General features: G+C 45.6%; 1 protein-coding gene across 1 annotated transcript; it reads left to right on the forward strand.

Annotated features, from left to right (window-relative positions):
• Positions 1-380: 380 nt before the first annotated feature.
• Positions 381-13,922, forward strand: LOC116917782. The gene is given in 13 exon segments (XM_045170162.1): positions 381-844; positions 4,266-4,514; positions 4,839-5,021; positions 5,209-5,486; positions 5,649-6,104; positions 6,106-6,282; positions 6,284-8,554; positions 8,640-9,503; positions 9,505-12,440; positions 12,506-12,720; positions 12,779-13,044; positions 13,157-13,356; positions 13,460-13,922. Coding segments are annotated over 10 exon segments (7,740 nt in total). The 5' UTR covers positions 381-844; positions 4,266-4,351; the 3' UTR covers positions 12,976-13,044; positions 13,157-13,356; positions 13,460-13,922.
• The last annotated feature ends 124 nt before the right edge of the window (positions 13,923-14,046 follow it).

Below are 14,046 nucleotides of genomic sequence, written 5' to 3' on the forward strand. Positions count from 1 at the left end.
CTCTTTAATTTGTTTTTCATACAGCGATGAGTGTGTACGCGGGAAACCCCTGAAATCGCATCTTCTCTATGAAAAAAAAAAAATCTGTTCTGGTTAAACGAACGGCCAGTCTATAATCTAACGAAGAAAATAATACAACACGAAAACCAGCGGGTAAAAAGCTCAGTGAGCCAAGTCATCCGCACAACATTAACCTAATAAACGGGCGCCACACCAAGTACGGAGAAAATATAAGAAGCATTGTCGGCTTGGTGGTCATCAACTGCAGCCCCAGAAAAGAAAGAAGAAAAAGAGCGGTGGGTGCTTCAGAGCGCGACAGGTGTTTCGCTCGATGGGGAAAAGAAACAAACGCAGGTAGATAGCCATTGCCACCGATGCGGTGGAAGCGGTAAGCAGAGCCTGTAGCATTCGCAGCTCTCTGACTCTCTCACGCCGCTGTGTAGCCCGAGCAGCGTGTGTGTGTATAGACAACAGTGACTGGACTTGAAGAGCAAAAACCTGGCAACAGTCTGCTAATAACTCCTTGGCTGAGCGGATCGTCGCTACGTTGCGGCTTGTATACGACGGTTTTAAAACAGAAAAGACTTGCCAGTACAGCGGTACATTGTTGCCGCGTGCCTAAGTTCCGGCGATTTCAAGGAAATCAGAGCGTTTTGTTGCTATAGTAGTGCTTCTTAGAATCTTTTGGTTTTCCATGGCGATATCGTGATCATCACATTTCTCGTTTGCCGACATTTGGGTTTATGTTTCACGACGTTGTGATCACCACCTGCCTTGACTGACATTACGTTCAATTCATTTGCTGTAGGCTGTCAGCTGATTCACGTTTTTTTTTTTCAGTAAGGTAAGAACATCTTGTTTATTACGTTATTTTTTTTTTTCTTTTGCCGACTGTGAAAAATGGGTTTGAAAAAAAACGTCTGGCGTGGGCTCTTTAATTTCGAATTAAAGACGAAAAAAATATATAAATAAAAAAAAAGAGCCGTTAAATGACCTGGTGTTGGCAAACGATCTTACCGAGATTCTGGACACTGATGGTCCACATTTTAAAAAATCTCTTAGTCATGTTTGTTTTGGCGAATCTAGGACACATTTGCGTTCATTACCCATAGCACAGTAATTGCCATATTTTTATTTGAATTGATTTTTCCGATGAATTGTTAATCAGCGATTCTGCGGGCAACTACAAATTTACACGCATCTATCTATCAATCAGCCCAATATCAAACTCGCCGTATATTTGATTAACTGGAAAACAGAGTTATCGTGGACACGCATAAGATGTACGATGTAATTTTTGACAGGTAACCAAATGCAATTGAAGGCGTGTGAGACGACAGAATTGGGGGGAATGCCGGGCAGAGACGAAAAGACTCTCTGTTGTCTCGTCTCTAACGGTAAATCTGGACCTCCTTCATAGTGTGTCTATATACTAGGCACGGCTCGTTAAATTTTTGCGTTTTTTTTCTTCTTCTTCCTCCTGCTGGCGGTTGTAACAGCAGGACGACGGCCCTGCTGCCGCAACCAAACTCCACACGGGCATAAAGTTTGGACTGAAATGGGTTTTCTTTTTCTTTTATTTCCTCTCTGATTTCCCATCAACTCCTCCAAAAAGTCAAGCAATAGCAATTGTTGGGAAAATAACAGTTATCTCAATAAGTAGCAATGACGTCACGTTCGTATGTTTAAAAGATAGCTCAATTTTGATCAATTCCGTAACATATACACACGAATAGTAAACGTCAACATGCACCTCAGGAATGCCCATTTGTTTAACGATTTATCAATCTGATGGTAATATACTCAAATGCAATTGAGAATGATTTTGTGCATTTCAGGACGATTGGCGAAGTCAACGACACAATAAGGAAAACGAACTGCAATGAAAGAAACTGGCAATGGCCAGTGCGCTTTGTATAACATCAGCTAAAATGGCTCTCTCTTACGGACCATTGCTCGAATCATTCGTCTATTCTTCTTCTGCTTCGTCCCTTTCTTCTGGATTTTTTTCTACTCTTTGTTGTGTTGAATGTATGGACATTGCGTGAGGAGAAGATACGTACACCGCGAGCCTATTTCTATTTCGTGGTACGTTGAACAATCGATTGAGAAGCTTCGCTTTTGAAGCGGGCATCATTCGGAAAAGTATAACTCTCTGTGCTGCGGAGTAGGGAACAAGAGTGAATCAAGTTGAAACTAATGGCAGCGCAGGTTCCATTGGGACGCGTCATGGGTATTCTTCTTCGGCAGTGCACATGTGTGTCACGATTGTAACGATCACAGATATGTATGGTATTGTTAGTATAGCTTTGTATGCGTACTACATTCTTATGTTTTTAGCTTTTTTTCTTTTTTTTTTTGTGGGGGAGGGGGAACGAATAACTATACAATTCCCTCCATTTTTCTTTTGGTCCTCTGCGCAAAGTGATCGTGTGAATTTATACATACGGTGTGGATGTCTACATTGCAGGGCCATTGCCCTTAATCAACGTCACACTTAAAAAGACCTCCGTGTTCCAAATTCTTTAGCAACGAACCAAATTCATTTTATATATCGTATATACGCGCCGTAATGGCGTTAAAGGTTAGAACAGTCCAATACGATGGCAACCGGAAGAGGTTATGACTGGTGTTTGACAGTTTTCTATCTTTTTCAGGCTTTCTTCTCCTCCACTTTATTTTTATTTATTATTTATTATTATTACAGCATACCGATATAGAGCCTAGTTGTGTACGTCGTGGGAGATCACGACGTCTCGTGCGTCACGCCCTATTGAATAGTCGTCTATTCCGGCTGGCCCCGGAATTGGCATGACGTAGAAAACGACACATAGAAGCGACACACGTGTTATTTTTGCGGCAACACTAGGTTTTTATTACAACTTTCAAAGCAAACACGTTTCAATTTGATCGTGTAGTGGTTGGATGTAGAATATTCCTCCCGCGTTTGACAGAAGTAAAAGAAAAATGTGTAATACGATGTGTCTATGGGGTCGGATATGGCCTAACGGTGGATTCACACAGCCCACATAGCTAACGAAACAAAAACAAAAGAATATACAACTTATTACCTTTTGGCATGCCGAGATATAGAAGGCAGCAAATATAGCACGCACAACAGATGTCATGTATGGCCGTCCAGCCCGTATAAGAGTACTCTACTATCATTCTCTCATCATCTCTCGCCATATGTATAAATATGGGTCAATATGGTCAGTGTGTGCGTTCCAAAGACGCACGAAAAGTAATCAAGCGGGATAGTTTTAGCCGCTTACGACGTAATGGGGTATCTATGTCTTGGGAAAAAATAGTGTGAATCAGGCAATGAGCTACATAAACAAAACATCCAACGGTAAACACAAGCATTTTTTTTTCAACGTGAATCAAAGAGTTTAATGGGGACTTCTTGCTGACATGTGTAAAATGAAGAGCCTTCCTTCTCGCTTCGTTACGTTTCAATGAAATAGTGGAAATGTTAATACGGTAGTAATAAGAATTTCCCCGACTAAAACTTTATTATTTTTGTTTTTTTTGTTATTACATTTGGGTACAATACTACACCACATTTTGTTTCAATAACTCTTTTTGCTATTTTATGTTGTCGCCTCTTTTTTCACGCCACATACGTAGATCGTCCGACAGACCAGTTATTTCTCGATTATGTTTTCTTATTTAGTTGCTTTCTTATCCTTTTTTTGTTGGCTTTAACCTACCGCAAACTCGGATTTTCAACGATTTCAACAACGAGGCTTTAACACGGTGACAGAATCTAAATAACAACGGGTCGGAAACAGCGATGATGTAGCTATTTTTCGTCTCACATTTTGCCATCCGTGACAGGGAAAAAGACAGGATTATGGAGACGCGAAAAAGAGCTGCATGGTTTACGATACTCGGTGAGCTAACGGTGCTACGACTGAGTTATTAGACACGCATGCACAGACATCTTGTTTAGGCCTTAGCCTCCAAATATTTTTGTCTAGTGAAGCTTATTTCCCTATTTATATTTCATTGTCGACATAAATAGGGTCCCATCATCCATCAGCCCGGCGGCAATTTTCGATCGTAAATCTTTGCTCAAGCTATTTTTCCTTTGTCCTGCAAATGATTCACGTGTACCGTTTCGTTTATACGTTTCGATTTGAACTCGATGTTCTAGTTCATTTCGTTGGCACGCGAAAAAAAAACTTAAAACGTTTTTTTTTTTTTTTTTATTTTGACCCAACGTCTTCGCGATTGAATAATTTTAAACATTTTTTTTAAAGGAACTTTTCAATCAGCTTGGAGCCATAACAAAGGATCAATCCCATAGATTAAAAACAAAAGCTGCCAACGTCATCTAAAGTGGGAGATGGTTGGCATGCCGGGCAAGATGAAGAGGGTCAACGGCCTGCAGCTGCTTCTCGTTCACTTTGTCCTAATGTCTTTTCTGGCCATCGTTTCGTCAACTAAAGACAACTGCTATAACGGGCCGCCAGCCGTGATCGTTAATCAGGACGCTGACGTTTATTTAGGTACGTAATGTCTTGGCATTTGGTTTCCAAGTCACAAATCAGGTGACTCTAAACATCAGTAACGTGAGTATAGAGTAGGGGGGGAAGAGTTCTTTGCCGTTGATTCTATGCTTTAAAAAAAAACTGGTTTATTCTAATGGCATTTTAATTTTAGTCTATCATTAAGACGATTTGTTGGAGAAAAGAAAATTTTTTTTAATTTGTCTAGTTTTTATTTTACGGGGTTATGTTCCATTTTGAAGGGCTATTCACGGTACAGTGATCTAAAACACAATGATAATGACGCTAATGATACGGTAGTAATAATTGTTATGACGATGTTAGGTGTGTTGTTGAACGTGCGCGAAATGGACATGGATACCCCAGGTAAATGCGGGACGGGACTTCACCGGGAGGCTATCGAGTTGTACGAGAGCCTTAGATGGTACCTGTCTTTCATCAACCAGAATTCTGGACAGGTGGCTTCACGATTAGTCAAGGATTCTTTTATCCCAGGAATCCAATTAGGTAAGAAAATGATTGCCGATCCCTTTTCTTTTCTTTTCCATTTATTGCTGGAGTTATTATGTACTATGCTTTAGCTCTTTTCCGTATGTTATTACTTAAACAAAAGGGGGGTGTTCCACATTAACATATAATATACGGTATGCAAATTCGCTGGCTCACGTCATGTTTCGTTCGCCCGGGAATTTAGGTTTGAAAATTTTCGATGCTTGCGGCGACGCCGATTTGGCCGAACGCCAGCTGGGCGTCCTCTTTCCGGAGCTGTTGGAAGAAGAAGAGGCAAACAACTGCAAAGATGGCAACGGTAGCAACGAGGAAGAGCAAGACGAGAAGCCGATGCTCGGACTCATCGATTTCGTCGGCCTGGTGGAAGAAGACCCGGAAATTGGCGAGCAACTCGCCTCGTTTAGCATTCCGTTCATGGCCGTCAGATTGGACGACTTCCTTCCGGCAGACGAAGTGGCCGAGGTAATAACCTCCTATACAATATGACTCGTATTTCTTTTGAAAAAAAAAAAAAATGAAATAATAGTCTGAGCCATAAAAACATAAGTCTATTGAGAATGAGCACACAAAGCCTTGCCAATGAAATGATTGTTTCCTTTGGTTATTGTCACGTTACCTCCCTAGGCCCTGGTGCGGTTTTCTAAGCAGATGTTGTGGGATAAAGTAGCGGTCGTCTACGCCGATGACGACTACAGCCTAGCCATCACCAAATCGGTGAGCCTGAAAGCGGAAGAAATGGGCGTCTGTTTCGAATCGTTCACTCCCGTCAGCGCCGATGACGTCACAATGGACGCTGCCGGTAATTCGACAGCCGTCCTTGTCATTTCACCGCCAGAAGACGCACAGAACGTCACTCGGAGACTTAGCCTAGCGGCATCGGTTGGCCATCGTGGACCTTACCAGTGGCTGTTTTCACACCCGTGGTCGGCTGAGAAGACGGACTTGTTAGCAGAACTGACCGGCCCCGCTGAAGTCTACGCCGTGGCCGTTAGTCCCATTATTGTGGACCAATTCGAAAGCTATTGGCTCCGAAGGAAAACTCCAATCCTTCCGGCCGTGCCGGAGAATCTTTGGTTCTTAGGAGTACATGGTCACCATGAAGAAATGCCAGCTGGAATCGATAGCGAACATCACCACCATCGACCCGAGTTGGTTGCTCTGTCATAATTTCAATTTTGCAGAGACGTCATTGGAGCGAGTCTTGAGAAATACGCGCGTTCTGCCGGCAGTTCACGTCCTCAATGTCTTTGCGTCGGCGTTTCCGCAAAGCCCGCGATTCGAAATGCGGATCGGAAAATGGCTACTGTCAATCTCTTCGTGAATTGACGCGCAAAGAATTCTTGGACGACGTCTTTCACACGCTCCAGTTACAGCACGCCTCGCCCGGAAATCGAGTTCCTGCCGGATTTGTTGGCTCTAAAAAGCCATCCAGCAACAAGATATCAGACGTTAAGTTTTCGCTGATCCGCTCGGCGGAAGGCGATCAGATCCGCGAGCTTTTCTCTTACCATAAATCGACTGGAACTCAGACGATTGATCGGTCGTTTCAAATAAGACCATCGCAATGTCCAGTTGACGGCTGCTCTGATTGCGTTTACTTCCAATCGGCCGGTAGCTACCGGACAACACCTTCCACACGAAACGTCGAACCTGCTGAAGAAACCAAAGCAGTCGAGCAATATCTAGAAGGCGATTTAGAACCGGAAGAATCCATCATTTCGGTGAACAAATCCAGTAGCGCTCAACAAGATCGGGCACATCAGAACAGAGCGGAATTGAAGGATGATCAAGAAAGTGATTCGCGGAGTAAAGTCATCCAACAACAGCCACAGGAATCTGAAGAACCTCAACAGGAATTGGAAACGCAAGTCGAGCATCGATTGAAAATCACAGACATTATAATACCGGCCCTCTTCGCCGTCCACAAAGCCGGGCCGACTCCGTTGCAATGCAGCGCTGAGGTGGATCCGAACGCAATCCAGGACGTGGAAGCTTTTCTCTGGGCATTGGATGTGGTTAACCGTAACACGGATTTGTTGAATGGAATCGAAATCGGAGCTGTCGTATTCGACACCTGTTCATCGCCAGTGAAAGCCGCCCATCTGGTCTCTAGCGTCCTGGCCAAAGAAGGGGACCCCATGCTGGAAGAAATCAACATCGATCCTGATCAGCTATTGGCCGTTGTTTCGGCGACGAGTGGCGACGAGACTGAAGCGGTCACGTCCGTTTTGGCACCGAATCTCATCACAACCGTCAGCGCTAAGGAAAGGAGCGACACTCGGCTGACATCTGCCTATCATTTGCAGGTGCCCGTGCCTATGTCTGTCGCCGCTAGAGTTGTCATTGACCTACTCAACTATTCCGGATGGACGTACGTCAGCGTCGTCTACAGCAGCCACGACGTCGATTCGGTCACGGGCTTCCGCCACTTCCAGCAGCTGGCGGAGAATACGCAAATCTGCGTGGGTTTAATCGAGAAACTCAATCGAACTTCTCGTACTGGTCCGGTAAGAGCCAGCCGATCGTTAGATCGCGTTTTTGAACAACTGGCCACCAAGATGGATCTGGGTGGTCGAGTCGTTATATTGTGGACGGACGAAATGGACACGCAGTCCATTTTGGCCAAGATGCACCTGCTCTCACCGGAACAGGCTGATAAGTTTAAGCAATTGACCTGGATCAGCGCCAATGGTTGGATTACCGGAGGCAAAGTACAAAATTTCGTCAAAGACGTCGGCAGGTGGCTAGTGGTCCGTCCTCAAGTCCAGCTCGTCAAAGAGTTTGCCGAGCATTTTGCCCGTTTACGACCGGAAAATAACGAACGAAACCCGTGGTACGGTGAATACTTTGACCAAATGGCGCAGTGTCAACAGTCAGGTGAATGTTCTCCCGTGCCACGCATTCATCCATCAACGACGACCGTCATTCAGACGGTTTATGTTGTCGCTTCGGGACTGGCCCGGCTAATTCAAGACTACTGTCCTGATCAGCAGTTGTTGAAGGCGAGCAGCGTCGAAGCGAGCGAAGAGAACGATGGAGATCTCTGCGCCACCAATACCACGACGTTCCGCGAAAACTTGTTGGCTTATTTACAGAACACGGGCACAGATCGCCCAGGCGACGTTAACGGTGAATTCGGCTTCACTGATCATGGATACGGAGACACTCCGATGGAGATTGTCGAAGTGCGAGGCGGATTTGCCGAGTTCACTTTTATACCGATGGCCACTTACGATCAGGACGTTCTTCAGTTTTCAAGTGACAAAAATAGCACTTCCGATGTTGTCATGGCGGATGTTAACAACATGGCTCACGATGGTTTATTGTCGCTGGTCTCTGAGTGCTCGGCCGTCAGCCAAAAAGAAGTTTGCTGGTCCAGTTGCGCAGCAAAACAACAGAATCAAATGCTGATCAAGGCCAGCAAAGATCGAATGTACATCATGGGACTATTTGACGTTCGTGAAAAGAGTCGTGATGGACTATACAGCTGTTCGACCAACGTCACTACCCGTGGCATCCAGCAAACGGAGGTATGTCGCCCAGTATTAATTCGTTGCTAATATCACGATATCTAAAAAGAAAAATGTTACTAAACGTGATTTTTGTGGTTGACAGGCCTTTGTTTGGGCGTTGGAACAAGTCAACCAGATGGCCGATATTCTGCCCGGTATTCAACTGGGAGCTATCGGACTAGATGGCTGTGGCACGCAAGAAAAACGATCAGCAGAAATAGCTCGCGCTTTCAGTACGGCCGCTGTCCAATCAGGCATCGCAGAGAACCAAATCCTCGGTCTTGTCGTTGGCACGCCAGACGCCGATCCTCGCGTCCTCTTTGAATTGCACAATAGGCAACAATTGCCTATTGTTCTCTCTGTTCCGGGACTGGAAATGCAGCAGAACTTACCTTCCGGCACATCACCATCTCTCATTCAATTGAGTCCGTCTACTCCAATGATGGGCAAAGTCTTGAGCGACATACTCCATCTGATGAATTGGACGTACGTTTCTTCCATTTGCTCTAATCAAGTTTTCCCCTACAACGCCGTCTGCGAAGAGTTCCAGAATTTCGCCTCTAAGAACGACGTCCAATTGGCAGTCGATTTGGCTGTCAACGAGCAACCCCATTTAGCTAACTACTGGGAAAATGTGGCATCAATGATCTATTCTAAAGCGCAAAACGGGGCTCACGTTCTAGTTGCCCTTTTGCCCGATCGTCAAATCTTCGATCTTCTCACCGCTATTCGAAAATTGCCGCCATTGCAACTCGCAGCCGGCCAATCTATTATTCTAGTGACTCTATCTACTTCAGATAACAAGCAGGTTATGGAAGAAGCTATTGCTCTCTTGTCCGGCGTTGTTCACATCCGCAGCCGCCTACCGATGTCCGGTAAATTTTTCCAGGATTACGATCAGATGAAATTCAGTTTGAGCACATCCAATCCATGGCTGATGAAGTACTGGAGTCAAATGTTCCATTGTCCGAGGAGCTACCTGTCAAAATCGATCGCTAAATCAGCTGGCCAAGTCCACCCAACTGGCCGATTCGGTTTACGATCGCGACGAATCCGTCTCCAACACCATTAACGGAGTGCTGGCTATCGCCCAGGGATTAGAGCGCGTCCGGCAAGAATTATGTCCAGGTGTCAAGCAAGGAATTTGCCCCGCCATGGAAAATCAAGATGTCCGCCAACGACTTGAGCGAGCCATTGCCGAGCACGGATTCACGGACATCACCGGCCGACCTATCAAATTTCTACGCTCGACAGGAGTCAGTCAAGAGGCAACGGTCGAGATCCTTAATACTCATCACACAAAAATGCTGGGCACCGAGCAAATGGTTGCCGGAAGCTACAGCCTCCGGGAGGGCCTTGTATTTAATGCGGGGAAACTAAAAGCCCGCGACGCCAGCAACGCGTCCGTCTCCATTTCTGCGGAGAAAATGATTTCTCAATGTCTCAATTGCGTCAAGATCACGCCCAAACCTCAATGGCATCCTTCAACGTCGATGCAAGTGCAACCGGGCACAGGCACAAAGCCTGGCTTTTCGTTGGTGGGTCTCCTTCCGTTCCACCGTCAAGGAAGTAAGCCATTGTCTTGCGGTACGATGCACAGCCCACGTATTTTCCAGAATTTGGCCGCCGTCGCTATGGCACTCGATCGACTCAAACAAAACCGGACGATTCCGCCATCGTTGCAGATCGGTGCAATTATTTTCGATTCGTGTGGTCGAGTGGAAAGAGCCCAGCAACGACTATTGTCCTTCATCTCGGATGCCGGCCCGTCCACTTCGTCTCAGTCGAGCGTTATCGGAGCGGTAACCTTAGATGGCGAGACGGCCCACGCGATTGCGAACGTCCTCAGCGAAGCCAACATTCCGCAGTTTAGTGTCGACATTGACAGCTACCGTAGCACTAATATCGCTCCTTTCGGTATTGACCAGCAAAATCAAGCAGCGGCCTTAGCGGTCGGCAGTAGCAAGGAGAAGACGTGGCATTCGCTGGGCGGGAATCAAATCATCCAAACAGTTCCGACGCCAGAAGACGAGGTTAAGGCTCTGTTCGACATTGTCCGTGGATTGGCATGGAAACATGCCATTATTTTCTACGACGATAGCCAAGCCGGATCGTCCGATCGCGACCTTTTCCTCCAGCTCGTCCGTCAATCAGGAAACGAAGTTTGCATCGGTGCTCAGGTCCGCGTCAACAAGTTCGGCCAAGCTGGCGAAACAGTCAACCTTCATTCGTTGCTGGAAGCTATCGCATCCGACCTTCCCGTCCTGTCCGTTGCAGTCTTGCTGCTGGACAATCCTGCTCAAGTTCAACACGTTCTTCAAGTGCTGGACGATGTCGGTCTCAGTAATCGTTTCGTTGTTTTGGCTAATCACGCTTGGGGTAACCATCACGACATCCTTTTCCATCCAACGTCCGGCCGCAAATTGGCTGGTGTCCTGACAGTGTCGATGGAAACTTACCTCGTTCCCGGATTCAATCAGTTTTTGGCTGGAATGACGTTGGAGAATCATTCGACAATCCCGACCGATTGGTTTGAAGAATATTTCCAACATCACTTTGAATGTCATTTGCTGGGTAGCAAAGTCAGTCAACGGATGTATCCCAAATCGTGCACTGGTTCTGAATACTTTGAACTGGCCCAAATCGAACAGGATCCTTACGTCTACCACACGATGGCGGCTGTTGAAACGTACGTCAAGGCACTGCACGAATTCTTGCAATTGTACTGTTCGGCAGGTACCGAAGCTGCTCAGTTTGGCGATTGCGGACCCAACTCTCAGGAACGATTCAACGCCGTCCTCAATGATATGATCAAACGGGAGCCTTACTCAACTAGACAACAGCAAAATCCATTATCTCCAGGTGTGGAACAGCAACAAAAACGAAGCGGCTATCGTGGCGTTGTCGTCTGGAACGTTCAATATTACTCGGAGAAATCAGCCCATTACGAGCGCGTCGGATTCTGGCGTCACGGTCGATTGGAAGTGGACCAGAGTCAGATGAAATTTTACGTCCCATACGCAGCTGTTCCATCCATCGAATGCCTGCAGGGAACGTGCATGTCAGTTTGCTCCGCCCAGGCATCGCAAAGTCAGTCAGGATCGAGCAACAATCGTGGAATGCCGACACAATCATCAAAATCACCTACTCCGGAGGTTCCTACAAATTTTGCAACTGCTTGGGGTGTTGTGGCCATCATCTTCTGCGTTCTGGGTCTGCTCAGTTGCATGGCGTGCGCCAGTTTCTTCATCCGCAACATGCCCAGACCGACACCCAACTCTGTTCTCAGTTATTTCATCCTGGCTGGAATTGCTTTGCTGTACATCACGACCATCTTTTTCCTCATCCAGCCGAGTGACGTCTCTTGTGGATTGCGTCGCTTCTTCCTCGGTCTATCCTACGCTATCATCTATTCAGGACTTGTGGTCCGCACTGTTCACGCCTGGCGTCGCATCAACCGCGGAACCAATGTCATGACGTCAACTTCGTTTTCTTGTTCCTCATCGACGTCCAGATCGTTCGATTTGACCGACGCTACCAAACCACCTGGCCTTGTCTTTACCACTATGACCTTAGTGGCTGTTCAGGTTATCCTATTGTCAGCTTGGCTGATTTTCAAGCCGCCGGAAGCCGTCCCATCGCCCATGATCCAGTTACAAATGCAACAGTATCAAGGCGGGGCATTGTGGCGATGTTCACCGGCCGAGAATTTCGAATCTGAGCTGGTCATTTCTCTGATTTTGCCCATCATCTTGCTCTTCACGGCCACATTGTTTTCGTTCGTCGTCTGGCGTTCGAGTGATGCTCCGCGCGATAGTCGCTCCACAACAGCCTGTTGCGCCCTTTTGGCTTTCTTTACCATCATCTGGACTCTGGTTGCGACGCAAGCATCATACAAAGCACGGTATGATTTGTGATCCTACATGAATTTATTGTCGTCTTTTGAAAATTGAATGATTTCGATTTCAGGGAGCCTGCCATTGTGGTGGGCAATATCCTGTGCGCCAAGACCATTTTGTTGATACTTTACGGCCGTAAAGTGTACGAGATCTCCGTTCATCGTCAAGAATCACGTAATTTGGCTGTTCTTTCGCAGTTTACCAGCAAGTGCATGCAGCCGAGTCTTCATAATTTCCCGAACAATCGATGCGCGGGCTCATCTGTTTACACCACCGACCTCGACAGTAATTGCTTTCACGAAAATACCTGTGAACACAACATTATTTACTCAACGATTTCTAGTGGACTTACCTGGAGGTCATAACGAATCGTTCGCTGCCAACGCAGAAGATCCCGCCATGGGATTGTGTTTGGGTCTGTCCACTTCGCTGTCTCGACACAGCAGTCGGAGAGGTAGTCCACAGTCTACACGATCAATGTCTCGATGCTATGGCCAATTATCCAAGTCCATCAGGCTCTTGTTGTCATCATCGCGATGATGTCTTCGATCCTCCCATGGTACCTTATCCCGTCTATCCGACTCACAGTAGGCTACACACTGGTGCTAGGTATTATACACTAATTAAACACGATTTTGTTTTTTAAAATAAATTATATAATAGTGACCTGTTGAATTAGATTTGTTTTAATTTTTGTTTTTATGTTTTTTTTTCGTAATAGGAGTGTGGATGGAGATCATGATTTATCTGACTGCGAGGGATCACCTCCGTCTCGTTACAGATCCTGTAGCCAGCCACCGAGCCGCCGTGGATCGATAGATTATTCCAATCAGAGCGGACAGAATCAACGTCCTGCTCTGATGGTTCGCCGAGTTGGCAGCCGCCAGATGCTCGTTCTCGGAGACGAAGCCTCCATTCACGGTAAGAAGAACAGGCTTCCTCCTGTTTTTTGTCTTTTCAAATTTTGTGGTCCCCATTCTTTGGCTCGCTGAGTAACAAACATAATGTTATCTCATTTGAACAGGTCGGGTGTCCAAGATTTAGGGCAACAAAACATCATTTTTTTCAAAAATGCGACGTGAAAATGTCCGTGCTTCTTGGCTTTAACTTTGGATTCTAGATAAAAAGATGATATCTTTCGGGACCATTCCAGTATCGTACGATAAGACGATGGGGCAGAAAAAAAAAAAGAAATAAATACCAAAAAAAAAAATCGATATAAACAAATTAAATTTCCTGGAACATCTGGAGCGCAGTGCGCGTGAGATGTTGACCGTAAAAGAAAAAAATGGTTAGTCAAACTTCAATCCCACAGTCTTCTTATGATTTTTTTATTTTTCCTTTCGCAAAAATACATATATTCAGATTCCTTTTTTATATCAAATTATATTATACATACCATTGCTGTTGTATCGATCGCTCTCTGTATATACATTTATCAACAAAGAAAAGAAAAAAAAACTCAATACAACATGAAACACTTTCAACTTTCTAGTGCCTTTATATTGTTTTGTGTATAAGTGTATAGTTAAAGTGGCTGGCCGTTAAAAGGACCCATAATTCTGAACGTCTCTTTGGGTTTCAATTTCGTTGGTTATTTATTTTAAGGCC

Source organism: Daphnia magna, linkage group LG2, assembly GCF_020631705.1.
Source record: "Daphnia magna isolate NIES linkage group LG2, ASM2063170v1.1, whole genome shotgun sequence".
Classification (NCBI taxonomy): domain Eukaryota; kingdom Metazoa; phylum Arthropoda; class Branchiopoda; order Diplostraca; family Daphniidae; genus Daphnia; species Daphnia magna.